Here is a 23,644-nt window from a genome sequence, read left to right as displayed (position 1 = left end):
AGGAACAGAAGGAACAGAAATGAATGTTTTTATTTATCAGATACTTTAAAAAAACTTAATTTAAAAATAGTAAGTTTGGCAAATTGTCAGGCAATTACTTAACAATACTTCCTATGATAACTTGAGCAAGTCCTTTGAAGGTTTTGAGAAAGATGGGATAGAAAGAGAGTATCTCTGTATGTAAATTTGTTACTTCATGTTTTCAATAAGGCATAAAATGTCTTAACAATTTAATATACAACAGAAAAAATTGAAACTTTAATTTGAAATGGGAGGTAATTTGAGTTTCCAGAAATAATATGCAGCATTTTATTGATGTTTTCTCAGTTTTTACACTCAATCATCTTTAAACTAGTTAAAAATGAAATCTCTGATGACATGAAGAGATACAGAAACAAAAAGTTCAATAATTAAATTTAAACAAAATAGCTCAGGGAAGCACATATAATTAGAAAAGAGAAGAAATACTGTATAGCACAGGCCTATACCCTGGGGCTCCCGAAGGACCTAAGGAAGAAGGAGCCTAAGTTTAAGACCTGCCTGGGCTACAGGGCCAGTTCAAGGCCAACCCTGGCAATTTACTGAGATCAGGAGAGGAGGGAGGGAAACTGTGGTTGGTATGTAAAATAAATAAAAGCATTTAATTAAAAAAAAAAGAAAAGAAAAGAAAGGTCTTTATTAGACTTCCAAGGAAAACAAAACAAAAACTATCAGCCAAAATAAACATTTCCTCTTCATAAGTTAATTAACATAGATACTAGTCTAAGGAATCTGAACAATATAGTATTTCATATAAAACACATATAGATATTCATACCAACAAAGAAAAAATTAATTATAAACAATGTCATAAAATCAGTTTTTATGATCAAATAAGTTGAAGGATTAAAAAAACCTGGGAATTTAAGAGGGGTTTTGGACACAAAATTAAAGGAGAGAAAATGGGGCTGGAGAGATGGCTCAATGGTTAAAAACCACTGGTTGCTCTTCTAGAGGACATGGGTTCAATTCCCAGCACCTACATGACAGCGCACAACTAAGTGTTGTCAGGAGCCAAGTAGCCTAAGTGATTCTCATGGGAAAAAGCTGTGTACCTAACCTTCCGTTAACAGTTTCAATAGCAACCATTTTTCAAAAAAACCACAGTATGTACCTTTTGATCAACTCCCTGAAACATAATGGTTTGCTGTATGGTCCGTTGATCAGGCCCTGGAACAAAGAGACCTTTTCCTGAACCCTACCTTACCCTAACTTCCTCCTAGTAACTTTCCATACTCCTATCTACTTCTCCTAGCTCCTAGCATATATAAGCCTGACTCCCCTTGCAATAAACGAGACCTTGACGTGACTCAGACTGACTTTGTCTTCCTTTATGCGCCTGGTCTCCTTTCTCTCTCGCCCCCATTGATCTTTCAGGAGGTGCCTCCTCAGGTCTCATCAAATAACCTGGCCCGCTGGACGGGTCAAAGTGTAGCTCCAGTTCCAGGGGGTCCAACACCCTCACACAGACACACATGCAAGCAAAACACAATTGCACATAAAATAAAAATAAACCATTAAAAATTAAGAAAAATAAAGAAGAGAAATTGAAGACATAGAAACGCATGAAGAACAACTCAATTCCTATGGAATATGACTAAATCAGACTAAAAGATGTTGGCAGAGTATTTCTGTAATTGAGAACATGAAAAACACTTCTGGCGTGAAATGCAAGAGAAAATGTGGCTATCTGATGGAAAGGACATCAGTTAAATTATACATATTTGAATGTTTGTCATATCACATATTTGTATTGCTTTATTCAAATGGAAACTGATAGTAATAAAAAAACAAAACTAATCACAAAATATAATCTAGAGAGGACAATCCTGTTAATGCTGAAAAAAAAAAAAATCTTCCAGGAAATAGAAGTGTTCTGTAAATCAAAAGGATACATTAGAAGAATAAGTGATCGATTTAAGAGAGTACACAGAGTCACTTTATCATAAATACAATATAAGAATTAAAGTGTGAAAGTGTTTCTGAATCTTATAATACATCAAAACTAGAAATTGTGATTAGTTTGTGAATAATAAGAATAGAAACATATACACTAAATGAAAATTAGAGCACTCAAGTAGCATGCTCCAAGTAGAAGCACACACACAAGTATGTGGAAAGTCTGGAAAGTGAGAAGATTCTATACCATATAAGTTTTGAGAAATGCCTAATTAAATACAGCTAAGCAAAATTTTCTGCACTAGAATTTCTAACAACCTTAAATAATGTCTTAATAACCTCTAAGATAGGTTTATATACAACACTGCTCAAACTTATCCAACCTCTAATAAACCATTTTCCCTCTAAAGCATTTAACAAAGTTAGCATTTCATGTTGGTAATAAATAAATGAAGTTGGGAATTGGAGATTGTCAGACTTAATGCAAGATGTTAACTTTAATTCATGGCTTTATAAAAAAATTTTTTTTTGAACAATCAACATATTTACTAAAGATTTAAAAGTATATGGAATCAATTTGTACAGATATTGGAATGTTATACCTCATCAAATTCTTCAGTCATTTTTCTGATGATTTCTGCATTCTGCATATTTCGAAACATCTCTATTCTGACAGTACCTGTGGAAAAATAGATTTTATAGTTAATCTTTATCTCATACTAAATCTTAAGCCTAATCTGATCACTGTTTGAAAAGTTACATAAACTTATTTGGGTTTCCTGTTCATCTCAAAATTTTCATTTAGTTAAAAAAAATTATGGGTATGAGTGTTTAGTCTATATGTGATGCCTGCAGAGGCCAGAAGAGGGTGTCTGATTCCCTAAAACAGGAATTACAGATTGTTGTGCACCACCATGTGGATGCTGGAAGCCAAACCCAGGTCCTCTGGAAAAGTAGCCAATACTCTTAACTGCTGAGCCATTTTCCAGCACCTCAAATTCTTTTTATACCATTTACTTTAAAAGAAATATAACACATTTTAATTAAATTTTTCTAAAACCAAGCCATTAAGTTCTATATAATGATTAAAGATGAAAGCAAGTTATTTTTTTAACTATTCTAATTCTTTTGTGTTACTTGATAGCTTAATTTTACCCCAAATATGGTTATAAAATTTATTAATGTACTGACATGCATTTTTTGTTAATTTTGAAAAATGTTTATTTAAAAAAAGTCAACATAATTTAGGGCTGGGGCAATATAGATCAGTGACAGAACACTTGCTTAGCACAGCATACATGTGTCCATAGTACAGTCCCCATTATGGCAGCCAACCCCCTCCCCCTCCAAAAACATCAATGTAATTTTGAGACAGGGAATGATGGTAGAATGTTTGTCTGGTATGCATGAAGCACCCTAGATTTGAGCTCTAGCATTACATAAACAAGGAACAGTGGCACATAGCAAGTTCCAGGACAAACTAGACTGCATAAAGACGCCATCTCTAAAACCAAACACAAGACAAAAAAATATAATTTAAAGAAATAAAAGCTTATAACGAACACTGAAGCAGAGAATCTTGACCTAATTTTTTTTAAAAAAAGATTCGCCTTTATTTGTGTAAATGTAACATACTCAAAATTTTTGTTCGTTTTAGGGGTGGCTGGGTAGGTGGCTCAGTGGAAAGGGCACTTGCTGCCAAGCCTGACCCCAGTTTCATCCCCTGGACCCACACGGTGAAAAGAGAGAATCAACTTTTACAAGTTTTCCTCTGACCTCCACATATAACATGGGGCATGCTCATACACACATAAATAAATAAGCAAATAAATAATTGTAATAATTCTTTTAGTCACAAGATTAAGGCTTAAAAAAGGATGAAAGTCCTTAAAAACCAACCTTCAGGTTGACGCCCCTCCTCAGCAACCCCCAGCAATTCAAGCTCTTAGGAAATCATCCAATAACTATGAAAGCAGTAGCACTCACAAAAAACATACTAGGGAGAAAAGTACTCCACATGTGACCTGAAAACCAGATCATAAAAGCAACATAGTTCCACTTTTTTCTACCAGTTGTAGGGAACACCAAAGATACTGAGACTACAGAGACTCCCATAAGATGAAGTAAGGACTCCAGTCAACAACAAAAGTGTAAGTCTTGGAAAAAAGAAATTCCTCCCCTAGACAAGACTTACAATGACGGCGACCCTGAGCAACAAACTGAACATAACACTGTAAGACAAGGAGAATCAGAACTACTCCATCTGAGCTGCTATTAAATACTTGAACCACAGAAACAGTGATAATGATAAACAATTCTGTTTTTAACCAATAAACTACACAACTTATCAAAAAGCAATAAACATGTAGTATAGATTGCTCAGGGATTTAATGTACAATAACCAGAAAATGCATATTTAAAAGAATTTGAAATATTCTTTTTGTGTGTGTACAAATGTGGGAGGTATGTAAATATGTGCACATGAATATGTGCAGGTACAGTTGGGTGGAGGCCTGATACTGACATCTGTTGTCTCCGTCAATCACTCTCCACCTTTAACTGAGGCAGAACCTCACTGAATCTACAACTTGGGACTTTGAGTAGTCTGGCTAGCCAGCTTGCTTCAGGGACTCCCTGTCTTCACTTCTTGCTGCTGGGATGACATGGGATTGCCTGCACACCCAGGATTTTATATAGATTCTGGAGAGCTGAAACCCAGTTCTCATACATGTGCAGCACGTGTTTTCTCCAATGAGCCATCTCCCATGTTCATGGAAGGAAAAAGAAGACATAAGCACCTTAACTTCAGGTGATTTTTATAAATGATTCAAGAATTTTACTACTACCGGTTTATTCAACAAAAACAGTGATGAGAAAACTCAGACATAAATGGCCACAGGTGATAAATTACAGATGAATAAATTTAAAAAGAATAAAGATCCAACACGTGAACTAGCAAATTATGTATTAATAAAAGGAAACAACTGATACACATAGTAATATTTATGGTTTTTCAATATAAAAGGTTGAAAAAACAGCTTCAAAACAGGAAAGGATGGACCAGCAAGATGTCTCAGTAGGTAAAGGTGCCTACTGCCAGGACTGATGAAATTAGTTTGATATCTGAATCAGTGTGATGCAAACTGACTCCCACAGGTTGTTCACTGACTTCCATACATTTGTTGTGGCAAGTGCACGTTCATACATATATCCACAGATGCACACGCACATAAAATAAGTAAATGAAAATGATGTAACATTGTTTTAAAAGATACAGCATCATTCCATTCAAGGCCTGATGGAATACACCTTTAATCCTAGCACTGAGGAGGCAGAACAATATCTCTATGAATTTAAGACCAGACTTGTCTGCTTAGGGATATCTAGGCCACCCATACTGACATAGTGAAATCCCATCTTACAAAAAAAAAACAAAACAAAACAAAAAACCTCTAAAACAAGCAAACTATACTGATTAAGTTTAAAGTCACCTAGCATGACCAAGTGTACATGAAGAGTAGGAGAGCTAAGAGAAATTGGTATAAAATAAAAACTTCTCATAGATAGGAAAATATTATATATTGTAACTGAAGAGGCATTAGGTAGTTATATGCATTTATGTAAAGTCATTCAGTTGAACACTAAAATGTGTCAATTTTAATTTAATTTTATCTTTGTTCCACTGATTCTCCTAATTTTAAGAATATGGTCAAATCACTTATGATAGATCCAGGAACTGGAAAAAAAAATCATATTATCTTAGAATACCCGCCCCCTGTGGTTCTTCCATCCAGTTCTGTAACTTAGAACTTTAGAAACATGAAAAACCTAAAACATTATAAATCTAACCTTGCCTGTCACTGGTTGTTTACAGCTTCGGGCAAGAAAAAAATACAGATAATGTGAGCAACACTATTTCAATAATGACTTATACTTAGTGCTTTAAGATCCTGAGCACTGTAAATGATGATCTACTCTATTTCCATAACTGATACCCCAAGTTCAAGCACAGTACTTTTACCTATATTTTCAATGAAACAGAGAAGCTCAGAAAAAAAACATCATTTCAAGGGCTAACATTAAGAGAGAGAGGAATGCCGGGCAGTAGTGGCGCACGCCTTTAATCCCAGCACTCTGGGAGGCAGAGACAGAGGCAGGTGGATCTCTGTGACTTGGAGGCCAGCCTGGGCTACAGAGTGAGTTCCAGGAAAGGCACAAAGCTACATGGAGAAACCCTGTCTTGAAAAACCAAAACCAAAAACAAAACCAAAATCAAAAACAATTACTCTTTTTATGAGGCTACAGTTACCCTGATACCCAAACCCCACAAAGATGCAACAAAGGAAGAGAATTACAGACCAATCTCTCTCATGAACATTGATGCAAAAATACTCAACAAAATATTGACAAACCGAATCCAAGAACACATTAAGGGAGAGAAGAAAACAGTAACTAGCAAAGAAACCGCTATGAAGAGTACCTCATGTTTCATACCTTTGCAGGGACTATAAAATGGAAATAACCTATTAATAACTCAAATGCCACGATGCTAAGGTATTATCTTTTTTTTAACAAAGAAAACCCCCATGCATACTCCCACAAGGATAATATTCTAAAGATTAGTCTTACTTTTTAACTGCTCATTCTTCTCCACAACATGACTAAATAAATGCCTTTGATAACATTATCTCCAGATTGTCACAACAGTCTTTTCTTGCCTTAATACTTTAAAATTTTTAAAATTATACTAGTTTTTATAGCAGCTCTATATTGTATTTAGAGACAAGTTTCTCATTTCTTTCATTTGGTCATTTATCTGAGTAGACTTAGGTATTTTCAAAGTTCTATCCATTACACTACTGAATTCTGCACTTTCTAACATGGAAATATATATTTTATACCCCTAGTAATTCACTCATAAAGAATACTGCAGACACCATGACATACTAAAATTTTCATTCCATTAGTTGTTTCAAAAATACCTAACATCCTGAGCTTTTTCTTATTGAAAGTTTCTTTTAAAGAAATAAAAATTGCATAAATGAACACTGGTACCAAAACTAAAGAAGCGATCTTAAGACATTTGCTTTGGGGCTTTTTAATTTTTCACATTCATATCTTTCTTCATATTATGTAAATGTGTGTGTGCATACGGACCAGTGGGTGGGAATCAGAGGACAACTTGCAAAAGTCAGTTCTTTCTTTCCACCATATAGGTCCCAAGAATCAACTATGGGTTGCCAGACTTGAAACCAAGCACCTTTACCTGCTGAGCTACCTCCTGGGCCTTATATTATGGTTTATAAAGATGTGTATGTCTGCTTTGGCATGGTCATACATGCCCATGATCTCAGGCCAACCAACTTATAGTGTTCTACATTCATAGAAACATAAATATTGAAAACAAAGAAAGGGAATTATTGAGATTAAATACCACTCTTTTAAACATTAAAAACTTAAGAGAGAATCTTAAACTAATTATCTTATCACCACACAAATGATTTAAACACACACACACACACCCCTTTTTGAAAAGAAATCCATAAAAGATTATTTGATAATACCTTTCCAGTAATATTTCTAATAAAGAAAAGAATCTAACATTTCTATTTTTAACAATAAATAATTCTCAAATTAGAAATAACAGCAGAAATCTAACAAATTCACAATAATTTAGGATAGTCTTGGTGGCGCATACCTGTAATCCCAGCACTCGGGCTTACACAGGAGGTTTCTGAGTTTGAGGTCATCTCAAGCTATAGAGCAAAACCTTATCTCCAAATAAAAACGATTAAAAATGATCGTGAGAGCAAGTCTTAGTGCAACCTCTGTGGTATGTAATTTTTCAAATATCTAACAAAACTACAAATTCATAAATTCTTTGATACTGAGACTATACTTATAGCAAAGCATTCATAAAATTTTTAAATGTATAAAATAATTGACAAGTATTCTGTGAATCACTGTAATTGCAAAAATGAAGAAAAACTCATATGCCATTATAAAGATCAGATTAGATAAACGTTAACAATGCTGACAGTGGTAGCAGCAGTCAGCATCCGAGTGCTTACTATCTGCTAACAAGCTTTCATGTTAATACATTTAATTTACCCAACAGTCTCATGAGAATGTACTATTCTTTCTCTCAATGTACAGATGAGAAAACTAAGACCTCTAATAGCAATTTGCAAACAGATTTTGCAAGCAATTGATCTACTTTGGCAGACTGGCTATGACTAACCACTACTTGTTCTTAATTATTAAGGGCTCCATTAAACTGTCAAAATACATTAATGTCATCTAGGATTGATAGAGAATAATGTGAAGAATACATTTGTATATTCCAAAAGATACTGAAATATATACTATATATGAAAATATTACTAAAAAGTTATGTAGTAAGCTGAAAAATCTGGTTACCTTCAGGAATAAGAAAACATGTGATTAACATTTGAGGAGGTAAGAAATATATGTTTTTGAAACAACTCTAAGAATATATTACTCAAAACAAAATAGATATATAAATACATAAAAGAAAAATTTAAATACTAATCAGTAGAATAAATCCTTTTTAAAAAGATTCACTTTTATTATTATTATTTTTTAATGTGAGTATCTACATGTACACTAGGTGCATGCCTGGTGCCTGCAGGGGCCACAAGAGGATGACAAATCCCCTGGACTGGAGTTACAGATGGTTGTGAGCCATCAAGTGGGCCTGGGAGAACTGAACCAGGTCCTCTGCAGTTAACCACTGACCTATCTATCTCTACAGTGTTGCTTCTGGCTCCACTTCTATGTAACTTTTAAAAGATTAAGAAAATTTGCCAGTCGGTGGTGGCACACGACTTTAATCACAGCACTCAGGAGGTAGAGGCAGGAGATCTCTGTGAGTTTGAGGCCAGCCTGGTCTCCAGAACGAGTTCCAGGACAGGCTCCAAAAGCTACATAAAGAAACCTTGTCTCAAAAAACCAAAAACCCAAAACCACATACACACAAAAAGGTAATTCTTACTAATTATAGATATAGAATGTTTGTCACAGGTCATGTGTAGAAACTTTGGCCTACTGTTATTTGTGATGTTTTGGAAAGTGCAAGAAATTTTAGAATGTGAGGTCTAATATGAGCAAACAGGTCACTGTAGTTGATCTGGGGGGATATACAGTCCTCTGGCCTCTTATTTTCTCTTTCTCTGCTTCCTGAATGTCATGATGTAAACAGCCTATATCATACATTTCTATTGCTATTACACATTCAATGCATTACCTAAAAGTAACAGAGACAAATGACCATGAACTGAAAATTCTGAACGTTTATATCAAACTAAATCTTTCCTGGCTGTAATAAAAAATAAGAATGAGCTGGGCGTTGGTGGCGCATGCCTTTAATCCCAGCACTCGGGAGGCAGAGGCAGGCAGATCTCTGTGAGTCTGAGGCCAAACTGGGTTACAGAGTGAGTTCCAGGAAAGGTGCAAAGCTACACAGAGAAACCCTGTCTCGAAAAAAAACAAACAACAACAACAACAACAAAAAAGAATGAAGGGTTATGACTACAACAAATGCTCATTATTGAGTTCAGAACCACTTAGAACAGGTTTGTGAAAGAAATCTGGAAGGGTTCAGGTTAGAGGCCTAAAACGCTGTTAAGAAATACAAATTGGGAGGTTTTAGTGGCAACTGAGAAGACCAACATACTGAGTGGAATGTGGAGAACAATGACTGCTCATGAGGAAACAGGACTCTACTTGTGAATTAGACTATCATCTTATATAAATAACACACACACACACACACACACACACACACACACACACACACACACACACACAAACTCTGTATATGTTTTGTAATTTAAAGATGACAGAATAATAATTCAATGTAGAGAAGTTCAAGGGAACTCAGAATTCAGGTGGCTGCATAGGTATTGTTAGTTTAGTAGTTGTTGATGAAAATGGGGGGAGGGGAGAGACAATTGAAATGTCTTAGAAAACTTCGGTCAGTGAAAAAAAATAAAAACCTGTAAGTTGGGATTAACAATGCCCATTCAGAAGAGATTTGACAAACATTCTGCACCTAAACAATAGGAGTATCTTGAAGGCATTTCAAGAATAAGCCAGTTCTCACATAAGGCAAACTCAGGGATAATGTAAACTTCATCTCAAAGGGTCTCCCTTAAGAGCTTTGCAAGGGAACACTGCTCACATAGAACCATCTAGAAGTTGTTTCCTCAAGATTACTTTACCATGATCAGTTGCCCACGCATTCAAGAGACTGTTGCAACCACAGTCTAAGCCTGGTTATGACTCAAGCTGTAGAATAACAATGATCCATAGAACACAGTGCTGGTTCTTCAAGAATGCAGGAAGAAAGACTACAGAATCATAGACACATCCATCCACATTTCAAAGAAAATTCAGGAAGGTTGGACAATTTGTGACAAGTCTGTAATTCCTGCATGAAGCACCTAAGAAGGGTTGTACGAAGCTAGGAGAATGAAGCTAAGATGCAATCAAGATGCCAGGATTTGGGATATTGGTCGTGGAAAACTGCAGGTAAAGTTGAATCAGAAAAAGGTGGGGAGAGGCAGGAGAAGGGAGTAGAGATAGAGAGGAAGAGAGGCTAGGGAAGAGAGGAGAGGGAAGGGGAGGGAGAATGGGAGGAAACTGTGAGCTACCAAAATGCAAGACTGCAGGGGTGGAGCTTCCCCAGTACAATGATCTTTGTATTGTGCCATTATGTGCCTAGAAGTCAGATATGGATCTACAAGATTTAGCATTTGCCCAGCTGGGTTTCAGGCTTACTTTAGTCCCATCCACTTTCTAGGCTCCTATACCTATCCTTTTTAATGGAATTGTTTGCTCTATGTCACTAAAAGTTGAAAGAACAGAAATTTCTTTTTGATAGTAAGGGTACTAAGAGGAAAGATTCAGGACTTGGACATTTGAACAACACTGGAAATGGCAACACCACAGTGACTCTTTAAAAATGAGACTAACCACATTATGCAATCACCGTATGGGGGGAAAGGGTAGAAGGATATGGTTTGAATAGGATATGTCCCTCATATGTTGAAACCTTGATCTGCAGCTTAAGGAGCTACTTTTTTAGACATATTAAAAATTCTAGCAGGAAGCAGATCACTGAGGGTGTTAACTTTGGAGCTATATCTTGCTCTGGGCCCTTTCTGTTAACACTCCTGTCTAATTTCTGGCCTCCATGAACTAAGCAGCCTCTGTTACAATTGTCAGCTGACATATTCTGCTTTTCTTAGATTTCAAAGAAGTAGTCACCCAACCATGAACTAAAACAATGAACTAAACCATGAACAAAAATAAATCTTTCCTGACTTTCATTTCACAGCAAGGTAAGTAACACTAATAAAATGTATAAAAACGCACCAGTGGAGTCTTTATTAATGTGTGCACATTGAAGGGTAGAAGGATGAAAACCAAACACAAGTTTACCAGAATACAAAATTTTATGGTTTCTTATTATCATATGAAAAAACATGAATTAAAAAAAGCTCAAAACTAAAAGTGAAACATACCCTTTGATAATTATCACTATGTACAATAATAAAGTTTAGTGTTGACAATAATAATCATAACATAGAGGAAAAAGAAGTTATATTTCTTTGGAATACACTTTGGTTACAAGATCTTTGAAATAATACATGGTAGTATTTTTCAGCTCCACTAGCTATTAGCCATGGGACCCTGCAAAGATTAGCCTGGGCATAATCTCTAGAAACTCAAATAACTTTTTTTAAAGTTAACTGCCTTTTTTGTTTTTTTCCTGTAAATTACATGACTTCATTCTTATTACGGCTGAAAAAAAATCCTGCTGCATGGTATGTAGACTTTCAAGTCTTTTGTATAATGTCTAAAAGTGGCAGAGGTGGGTTATATAGTAGTTTCTCAGTCTCTGTCTCTCTCTCTCTCTCTGCATTCCCAAGACAGTATATAAGGCGCCCATTTGTCAACTTCCTTGTCAATATCTGCTATGTTTTCTTGATGACTGACATTATGACTGGAATGAGATGGAATCTCAATGCATACTTCATTTGCATTTCCCTAATGGAAAACTAAAATTTGTTTTTATGTTTATGAGGGCCATTTGTAGCCCATCTTTTGAGAGCTATGTGTTCATTTCACTAGTCTATTAAGTGACTAGGTTGTTTGAGATATCTAACTCTGAAGGTGAGGATAGGGCCAAAGCAAAGAACTTTAATTCCTAGATCCTGGAGAGTGTATAGCACACTGAAGTTTAAAATATTTGCAGAAAAAAACAAAACATAGAAAAGTCTTTGACATTGTATCTGCAGTTCATATACAGTTCATTCAATCCTGAGCTGCCAACTTCAGCCACTCTGTTTTTACCATTGCTTAACTTGAAGTCCATAAAGTGATAGGACATTTACATGGGTTGCTGGTTTTGGTAAAACTCTTAGTACCTCCCTAGAACATAATGGAACTCGGATCTTCTTATGTGTATTTCCAGGTTAAAATAGTGTTTGGAAAATGAGGCCTGCCTTTTTTTCTCAAAACCAGAAAGTCATTCCAGCGAATGTCTAACCACTCCTACCTACAGTCTTCACATCCAGAGTAGAGGGGATTAGGCTCAACAGAACTAGATACCCTTATCCAAAATACCTTATATTTACCAGATTAAAGAGAATGGAATGAAGAAGTAAGCAGAAGAAACATGGAAACCAGTAACCTGTCTCACAGGTATATACGTAAACCTTATTATAGTCTGGAGAACTGGAATTGTCTTCTTTGATGTTTCTTGCCCATTTTAAGCTTTACTTCCCCTAGGTCCGATGTTAGCCACAGTAGGAACCTTAACCTTTGTATCTGTCCAACTAAAAATAAAAGTGCATAAAGGTGACAGTTACATAAAGAAATAAAAGATAGGAGACTAAACACAGGCAAATTCTTGCTATACTTGATAGTATAACAGTATTTCAAATAACATTTTAATTTCTAGTTTTTATGATATAACATTGCATACTCAGAACTACTGACACCTAGGTATGATGAAATATACTAACATTGTCTAGTACACTAGCAAAAAGCATTCCAAACAGTAAAGGTATTTCAAGTATTCTATGTACGAATCACCCTTTGTTTAAAAGATTAGAGTTACAGATTCTTAATAAATATTACCTGACATTGAGATGTTGAAGGGATACTACAATCATATGACAGAACCAACTTTTGTTAGAATCTCTCTTTCCTTTTCCCTCCTTCCCTCTCCCCACCCCTCGTTTCTTTCATTTTTACTTTATCTAGACCCATATAGACGAATCAAAATAAAAGAGAAAGATTGCTGACAAGTATCAATGAACTGGTAGAGGAAACCTTAGGAAAAGGGAAGTAGTTCTAAACTACTAAAACTAACAGGGATTCACTAAAGAAATACCTACAATAGTATATTCAGGGTTTACTAATTATACGGTAATGCAGTGACTAAAAAGGGAAGCTGGGAGAAATGCAGAAAAAAGGGCACTTACTCTGGTTGCTTTCCAACAAACATTTCAAACAAAATTCGTTAAGTATCTTGGGGTGCACGTGAACTACCTGGGTTATGTGTGAATGGGGGAAAATAAAAAATTATTATGATATTTTATAAAATAGGTAATAATTTATAATGTCATAAAGGTTGTGATTGTACGTTCACTGATGGGTCTGTCTCTAGATGGCAGTCTATACTTTGTAACACTGCTAGTTAAAAATATGAACACATTCCTTCGTTGGTAAGTATGAAGATGGTTATACATTATACTGGTAAATTAGCATTTGTTTAGGTTCACTGAGAAACTGGCTCTGTTATGTGGGTTCTCCCAGCCATCCCAATGTTTCAGACCCAAACATGTTTGTCTCAAAGTGTCCTCCAAAGTTCCTTCTCTGGGAATGGGCTGGGTCTCCTAACTGTGACAGGAAGCAGAGAACAGCAAAACAGCACAAGAGTAAAATACGACTATTATTACCTCATGCCATAAGAAGTACTACAGTGACTAAGAAAAGCTGAAGTTCAGCCATGGGAAGTTGAGTTATAAAGAGAACTGAATCAAGAACTTCAGGGGACTGTATGAACTTTCCCAAGTGGTTCCTCTTGGATGTTATCTCTATCTGTTAGAATTTGTTTTACTTGGAAGCATCACTCAAAAGGATATTCTGCTGTACCCAGGACTCTACTAAGACTCTCTACCTGCTAAAATGATGGCCAAACTCTGGACCACATAAAACAGTGATAGATAAAATAAGTGTACAAAAAGGAAAAAAAATCACAAATTGGCATGTAATGTGTGATTATCAGTTATCTAGTCTTTCAGGACTGCACAAGGGACACTATATCTACATAGAATAGACAACTCATTAAATGTTAATTTAGCAAATTTTAAAATTTGGTTGACTGGTGATAGGCAATCAGGCCTGAAAGCAAACATTGTCCTACAGATAGTCAAAGATATTCAAATATTTTCCCCAAATTTTAAAACAACCCCATCTTCAGTGCTCAAGATCTTTACATAAGAGACAAAAGAAATGATAAATTTATATTTTAAAATGTCAGTAAACTCCCTGTTCTCTGCTTCTAAAATGGTTCAAAACAAGTTTAATACTCCAACACACAAACCCGTATTAAAATTCTAGGATTATATGATAGCATGAAAAGTAAATGTACCAGAATGTGGGTCCAAACACAAGCATGGGAAAAGAGACAAAAATATTCCCTAGGTGTTTTATAGGAACAGAGTGTTGTAGAAGAACAAATCCTCATCATATGCTCAGTCTGATAGCCAAAAAGAAAAACCAACCTAGAATCCCACGCATAGACCCCTAGGCCCAATCCAACCATAGGCCAAAAGGACATTCTTAACTTTGCCAGGTACCACATGGTATCCTGTGACAATGACTCCAGGCAGAAACCCCCTGAACCAGTTGGTCACACCATATACCAAGACCTTCCACACCCCAGGCATCCTTCAAATACCCCAGATAGCATCTCACACACCTTCACCAGAGGGTAGCATGACATCCTGCTTTCTGTATCCATGAAGCACTGCCAATTTGCAATGTAACCCCTAACCCTGTCACTCAAGGACCACCTATAGAACCTAGACATAGAACCTAGATAGTCCTCTAAAGAATTCTGGACATTAGCAGAGTAATATTCTAAACTTACAGAAGGATTGCTCCTAAAATGAAAAGTCAAATTTTTCCCTAGCTGAGCTGGGAACACTTCAGAAACCCCATTCAAATATTAAGAGTTGCCCCCCAAACTGTATCCAGAGCACCATGTACCTAATCCACAATCTGACAAAATATGGTAATAACTAACACTCTTTTAACAAAGGTGAGACCAGATAGCCAGGCCAATAAACACCACCAATAACCTAACTCCAGGTGCCTAGATCCCATTGCAAAAAACATATGCAATACAACACACACACACACACACACACACACACACACACACACACACACACACACACACACACGTTTGTCTCCTCCAGAAATCTGAACCACCCAGTGTTGATACTCCCTGAGAAAAGCAACTTAGTTAACACATAAGACAATTTCACAACACAGATCAATAACCATTATAAGAATTTTTGTTTGTTTTGTCCTATTCTTGATTTGTTCGGTTTTATCTTTATTATTGTTACTATTATTATTATTATTTTAGATGTTTGTTTATATTTTAATAAGAAAGTGTAGATTTAGGTGGGTGGGAAAGTGGGGGGGAGCTGGGGAAATGGAAACTGTGATCAGAATATACTGTATAAAAAAATACTTTGAACTTAAAAAAAAAAAAGACAATGATTTTGAAACACCAATTATAAAAATATTCAAGAAACTCAAAGAGAATATAAATAAATGTCAAGATGAAGACCACAAAAGCAAAAACAGCTGAATAAAATAATGAAAAATAATGAAGGTGTGAAAATAGAATTGAATAAAGAGAATTTCTAAAGAAAAGGCAAGCTTCAATAAAATGCAAAAACAAAAACTCAGAAAGTCAAACCAAACATTCAAAGGACAGCCTCACCTACAGACTAGATCAAGTGGAAGAGAGAATATCAGGTCTTAAAGACAAGTTAGAAGAATGGGATCACATAATTCAAAAGAAAACATTAAATCTAAGAAAACGCATGAAAGGACTCTGGGACACTATAAAAAAATAAACCAATAAATCATAGGAGTAGAAGAGAAGAAACACAGTCAAAGGCATAAGAATATTTTCAACCAAATCACAAAAGAGAACTTCCCAAATCTAAGGAAGGAGATGCCTATCAGGGTGAAAGAGCCATACACAGAACACCAAACAGACAGGACTGGAAAACAAGCTCCCCACTGAAAATAATATGTATTAGTATCTTTTCAATTACCCCTAATAATTTTTCATTTCAATAAAACATTAAATGTACTGAAACAAAGAAATAAAATTAACCATCACACTCATTTTGTCAAAAATGAAGATAGACAAAAATGAATGGTAAAATTTATGATAAAAAATTCATAAATAGTAATTCTCAGTTTTTCTTGAAGATTCTGAAAGAGATACAGAAGTGTGTTCCCATTTAGACAGGTAACACTGACCAGGAAAAGAAGAGTAAGTACCCTTAAAACACATACCAAACCATCTACTCTGCTAAAAATGATCCAAACACAATTCCAGGGGCTAAGTGAAGTTACACTGCTGAACTGACAGGTTCAATAAACAGCATTTATTTTACAACTGTGTACCTCGACATCCTGAACACTGGATAAAAAAGTTGATTAAATCCAGAAGTGCGATGTCCCTGTCTTGTTTATATGATTCAATCCAGTCATCCACCACGGACTGTAGAAAAAAAAAATACAAAAATAATTTAAAAACATTAACAATACACTAAACAGATTTTTTTAAAGTTTGTGTGTATGTGAAATTAATTGAGACAATCACTTACCTGAAGCTATTGTTCTGTTGTCAAACAAAAGCAGACTTCTCTATTTATAAGGTTAATAAGAGGTTCATCACTAGAGCTCAAAGATTTATTTACAATAAAGCAAAATACAAAGCTGACATTAAAAATCCCATCGAAGTTACTAACTATTAAACAAACATTTTAAAACTTATGTGATAAATATCAAAATTCACTTATACATAGATACGAGATTTCTAAGTTCAGCAAACTTAATCCATTAGTAGTGTACACAAAGAATGCATACCAAGTGTAACAAATATTTTTTTCAGTAATGTAAGGATGGTTCAGTATTTGTAAATTAAATAACTGAATCAAAATTATAAGAAGAAAAATTGCTGTACTACTAGATCTCAAAGTGTCTAATACAATGACTGACATCAATAGTCCCTAAAATTTTTACGATAAAATGGAGCTTATATATGAGTTCTACTTTAAAAAAGACAAAAACTAAATGATTTTGCTGTTGAAATCCTTAAGCTACTTCAAAAAACCAGGAAAGGCAACCATTCAATGTAGCTATTATATCTGTATGAAATGCCAACATTAGTGAAACACTGGTAAAAAGCAGTGGCAGGTAATAAGAATACCAAAATCTAACTTTCTTCAATGGTGTAGCTACTTACAAGTTGCTCATGATCTCCCCACTCATGTTTAATTCTATTATGTAATCCTAATTAATCTCTGCTTCACCAAAAAGGGAGGGGATCCCAGGGAAGGGAAAGGAAGAAGAAGAGGGGAGGGAAAGAAAAAAGTAGGATGGTGATTAGGTGGGAAGATGATAGGATCAGGAGCAGTGAGGATAATGGTAGACAAGGATTATCTGATTATATACACATAGAAAACTGTCAGAACCAAAGCCGGGCAGTGGTGGCACACATCTTTAATCCCAGCACTCAGGAGGCAGAGGCAGGCAGATCTTTTTGAGTTCGTGAGTTCGAGGCCATCCTGGTCTACAGAATGAGTTCTAGGACAGCCAGGGCTACACATAGAAACTCTGTCTCAAAAAATGGGGGGAAAAGTATCAAAATGATATTCATCATTATATATATGTAAAATAAAAACAATTATAATAAGAGGACCAAAGTATACAAAAGTGATCCAGCAGATTAGTAACAATAACATGATAGCTAGCTAAAAATTCATGTACAAAGTAACTTCATAAAATTAGCATTAGTTGGAAAACTAGACTGCAACCAAATATACATCTAAAACTTCTAGAGAAAAGTAAATTTTAAAGTCACACAGCATACAGAAAATAAGTTTAGAAAGAAGTATCATGTCCTGAATTTCATTTAAAGATTTAGTTTTAGATCAATAAAGTCTGTTTATCTAATACTAAAAAAAACCCCTAACATCTTAATTGCCATTCTAATTAAAATTGCTTGGGATTTTATTGAGCAGAAGTGGTTATATAGCTTCAAAGAAAATGTATCAAATAAAAAAATTTAATTGTCCACCAAAATTAATTTATATGAAATGACATGCATAAAATTAAATTACATATTGAGGAAATTCTACAAATGCAGATGTATAATCAGAACCAGATAAGAACATAAAACATTTCCAGAATTGAAACATCTTCTCAACCTCCCTTCTCATAGGTAACCCTCTCCAGCCCCAAAGTAAACTATTATAGTGATGTTTATAACCAAAAATTAGTTTGAGATGAGTAATTTTTAAAGTTCATATAAGGTATGCAACCTTTCTTCAAGAAAAACTGTATCAGAAACATGTATTCATCCACATGTTGTTGTTCTTGGTGGTGGCGGCGATGGTATGTGTGCATGTGTGTACATGCGTGTGTGTGTTTTCTATTTCTTTTTAAGACAGTTTCTGATGTCGCTATGCAGCACTGGCTAGCATGGAATTTGCTGTGCAGAACAGGATGGCCTTGAAGACCTTTGCCTGCTTAGTGCGGTGATTAAAATCATGTTTTAACAATTTCTGCTTGCATTGTTTATTGTTTGTTTTTCAATGTCAGTGATTTCTTTCATTGCAAAAACAAATCAATTTGTTTCCTAAACTTGATATATTAATGGTATTTCCAAATTGGGAGTATTACAAAGCAAATTATTATGAACATGACTATATACACCCTTTGGGGTTGGTATATTTTTTAAACATACCTAGCAGACTTGTTAATACACAGAATAAACACAAGATCTCACAGTTTCTTTTGTATTGCTGTGATAAAAAAAAATACCCTAAACTAAGAGAAAAAGGGTCATTTGCTCACAGTATTGTTTCAGTACATCATTTCAGGGAAGACAAAGCAGGAGGAACTTGGCCCATCTCCTCACATTACATTAACTGTTAAATACAGAGAGCAACGAATTAATACACATACACTACTGCTCAACTTGTCCTCGTCTCTTGACTCAGTTTAAGGCCCAGTCCATGAAATGGTGCAACCAGCATTCAGGATGACTCTTCAGAACTTAATACAATTATGAAAATCCCTTACAGCCATGTCCACAGACCAACCTAATCCAAGCAATTCCACATTTAGATTCCTTTCCAAGATAATCCTAGAATGTCTCAAGTGGACAATTAAAACCAACCATCACACAACTATTACCAGATTATGCAAACCCAAACCAAAACATGTAAAGTAAATATAGTCAGTTTTATTCTACCAATAATGAAAAAGACCCAGTATTGTCTGGTTTTTAAAGGTCTCATATCAATACAAATACTATATACTTTCAATCCTTTTAACTTAAACTACATGGTTGGTTATGGTTTTCCTTTCAGGACTCCCTATTGAGAAGAACCTTCTTTCAAATGAAGAGATGATTTTCTGACTTAAAATTGCCCTCTACCTTGTTCACTCTTGATGCAGGGAGGAGGGCTGGGTCCTGCCTCAACTGAATGTACCAGCTTTGCTGCCTCCCCATGGAAGAATTTACCCTTTTGGAGGAGGGGATGAGTGATGGGTCGGAATGGGGGGGGGGTTAAATGGGGGTGGGAGAAGGGATGAGAGGGGGATCTGTGGTTGATGTGTAAAATTAATAAAAAATTTTTAAATAAAAAAAATTGTCCTCCTGCAGCATCACATTCATGCCTAAGCAGTTTTGTATGGTGATATTTTATTTGTACTAAAATGTTATTTGTATGCTAATAAATAAAGTTGCCCGGGGGTCAGAGCTATTAGCAAGCCATAGGAAAGCTGGGCGGTGGTGGTGCACACCTTTAATGCCAGCACTTGGTAGGCAGAGCTAGGTGGATCTCTGTGTGTTCAGGGATAAAGCCAGCATTGGAGACACATGCCTTTAATCTCAATACCAACCATAGAAGACCTGGAGGTCTGTACAGACAGACAGTGACTAGGAGGTCATGTGGTTGGGTTTACAACCAATGAGAAGGCAGAACAGAAACTCTATTAAAAAAAAAAAAGACAGACACAGGAAGTAGGTCTCTCTCGGAGAGGCAGGACCACCGAGAGAGGAAGGGTAAAGTTTTTAGCTCTTAGCTCTGACCTCTTGGCTTTCTTCTTTGCATTGGTTCTGTGTTTCTTATTTAATAAGATGGATGGTTACATCTACAGTTTTGTTTTAAAAGTTAACAAAAAATTAGATTATGGTGATAAAAGAGGTTAAAATCCTCAGCTCTACTTAATGTGGCAGGCACTATGAGCTAAAAGTGAGAACTAGAAGTGGACAGAGCTGTCTAAGTGTGGCTTTTAAGACACAAAGTCCAAGTCAAAAACAAAAATTAAAAAAATGCTTTATGGCACCAGGCAGTGGTGACGCATACCTATGATCCCAGCAGAAGCTGGTGAATCTCTGAGTTCAAGGCCAGCCTGGTCTACAGACCAAGTTCCAGGACAGCCAGGGCTACACAGAAAAACCCTGTCTCAAAAAACAAAAAAAACAAACTTAAAAAGCATTATGGTATAGGTAATAAAATGGAGTATAAAGGTAATTTCTATAATGGCCTAGCATTGTGAAGGAACACTGTACATGGTTACATTACTTTTTAATTCCCAAAGTTATCGCATCAATTTATGCTATTATGATTTACATACAAATCCCCAAAGCATTATGAAAGAATGAGGGAGACTGTAGCACTGAAACTTGTAGCACAAGTATGAAAACTTACTAGAAACCCATTGAATACAGAATACATCAGAAATAATAGATGAACAACCAAAAAAAGTACCATACATTATCACAAAGGAGATAATTCAATCTTAGAAAGAAAAAACTGATTTTATAAATAAAATATGCTGAAATAATAGGCTAACTTATCCAGAAATGCATGAAATTATGCCATTGAAAAGCTCAAAGGAAAGTGTGAAGTGACAGGATTCTAAGTAACTAAAACCCAAACAGCAAACATCCTGTGTGGATTTTGAAGCATTATCAAGTGTTGATATAAAGAGGAAAGCAAGGGTAGGAAGAAAAGAGTCGGGGGTGGGGGGAGGCATGTATCTATACAAGATACCTCACAATCAAATTGCTGAAAGGGTGTAAGAAAGAGGAAAAGTCTTATACAGCCAGAAGGTACATATGGGGGAGCAAATGAAAGAAATCAAGACACATCTCGCATTAAATACAATGTAAGCTCATGAATAATTAATAAAATATTTTAAAAGAAAAATCTACACAGGATTATTTTAATCTGAACCATATAAAATATATCTTTCAAATAAAAGAAAGATGAAATTTTGCAGAATTCCTGGGCATGGTGATGTACACCTGTAATCCCCGAGGTCAAAAGGATGAGGCAAGAGGATGTGAATTTGAAACACCCTGGTTCCCAACTGAGACATCTTGTCAGGACGAGCAGACTAGGCTAAATCTCTAAATGAAAAAATAAGAGGTGTGTGTGTGTGTGTGTGTGTGTGTGTGTGTGTGTGTGTGTGTGTAAACGATTGGACTAAAGACTTCATGAAAGAATATGTCTAGATTGCTTTATCTGTGCAAATTTCGGTGGGAAGAATAAATGAGGTCAAGAACTATATTATGTATGTTACAGTAACCCCACAAAATGTTATCCTCTAGAAATGACAGAGAAGCTATACCCATGATGTCACATCAACATGGCTTCCTAAACAAGACCTGAAAAAATATAACACAAATGACCATGCTAATATGGAAGGGAGAAATCTCGTGGGGTCTCAAGCCTAGACAAATACGAGGCAGCTAAGAAATACTGAGAGTAGGAGGAATAATTTTCCTCAGGGAAAAGCCCCAAACTAATGCTGTCTAAAACCAAGTGGTCAGCTATGAAATCACATACACAGACATAACATTACAAGGCTTGAACAGATTGGCTGCAGTTATATATTTAGGAATATATATACACATGTGTATATAACAACAATCAAAGAAACAAAGGCCATGAATTTGGGGGGAGGAGGGCTTGGGAAAGGTTGGAGGAATTAAATTATTTTAAAATCCTCCTCTTAAAAAAAAAAACCCTTCCTATGAGGTTTGACAAAGGAGGAAAAGCTTTCTTTGAATCTACTTTATTCATCTTATTCACAGGCTATACATTATACATATGTTGTTTCATTCATAAGTTTTTCTTTTATTTTCATGGTTCAAAAAATTATAGGATATTTTAAAGAATTTCCAAGGGCAGCCGCATGAGTCATCATTATTCAGATGGAATAAATTACATATTTCAAAGAGAGGTACACTGCTGAGAGAATTGATTAAATATCATTCAAATAAACAATAAAAAGTTACAGATGGCTATGTGTGCAATGCATCTGAAAAATGTACAGTTGACATGGGAGATATGTCTTTTAAAGATTATTCTAGGATTAGCCAAACATATATTTAAGACATACAGCATAAAAACTACCATTTTTACAGTATAGGCTATTTCATTACACCAACTTACTTTCCACACTTTTATATATTCTAGGATGATGCAGTATTTTGAGGCAACAGCAAAATAGTTGAATGAATACATACAAATCTCCTTCAGTTGGTGAGAGGAATTCATAAATGAATGGAGTTTTATACCATTTATCACTTCTAATTGAATTAACCTTGATATAATATTACAGTAAGCCAACTGGAATCCTCTCTATGGGGTGAAAGAAAAATGAGGAGTGGAAAAATAGCAGTCTAGAAATAGCACTGTAACAGTAGGTAAGCCAGTTTTTTCTTCAAATAATCCACCAAAGCCCACTTCCATATACCAGCATTCAGTCTACCACCAACATTCAGTCTTCCACTACTTTTTCACTATAAACATGAGACATGAAGGATGTCATTAACACAATGAACTCTATATACAAAAGAAACAGTTATTATTAGCTTTGTTATACAAGCCACTTATTCTCTGGAAGACAACTAGATTAGATAAATTCTTGCCAACTTTCTGCTCCCTTATACTGTATTATTGAACCAATACTCAAAACAAAACAAACAAGCCGGGCGGTGGTGGCGCACGCCTTTAATCCCAGCACTCGGGAGGCAGAGGCCAGCGGATCTCTGTGAGTTCGAGGCCAGCCTGGGCTACCAAGTGAGTTCCAGGAAAGGCGCAAAGCTACACAGAGAAACCCTGTCTCGAAAAATCAAAAAAAAAAAAAAAACCAAACAAACAAACAAAACCCTTGCCTTTTATGACAGTCATGATGGCAACTATCTGTAATTCTACCACTGGGGAGGCTGAGGCAAGAGATTTATGATTTCAAGGACAACCTGGGCTACAAAAGGCCAGCTTAAGCTACACAGTGACTCCCATTTCAAGATTTTTCAGCTTGTCTAAGA

General features: G+C 35.6%; 1 protein-coding gene across 3 annotated transcripts in view; it reads right to left on the bottom strand.

The window, feature by feature from the left end:
• Positions 1-23,644, bottom strand: part of Stag1 (stromal antigen 1) — a 325,347-nt gene that overhangs the window by 167,336 nt on the left and 134,367 nt on the right. For 2 of the 3 annotated variants that reach the window (XM_052718205.1, XM_052718197.1), the window contains exons 5-6: positions 16,693-16,789; positions 2,541-2,617 (exon numbers count right to left, since the gene is read on the bottom strand). In XM_052718205.1, the coding sequence (XP_052574165.1) occupies positions 2,541-2,617; positions 16,693-16,789 (174 nt within the window). The remainder of the gene's footprint in view (positions 1-2,540; positions 2,618-16,692; positions 16,790-23,644) is intronic. The other variant, XM_052718212.1, reaches the window with a different exon arrangement.

This window comes from Peromyscus californicus, unplaced genomic scaffold (assembly GCF_007827085.1).
Source record: "Peromyscus californicus insignis strain IS unplaced genomic scaffold, ASM782708v3 Scaffold_11__1_contigs__length_118956290, whole genome shotgun sequence".
NCBI lineage: Eukaryota > Metazoa > Chordata > Mammalia > Rodentia > Cricetidae > Peromyscus > Peromyscus californicus.
This window is presented reverse-complemented; position numbering and strand designations above follow the sequence as displayed.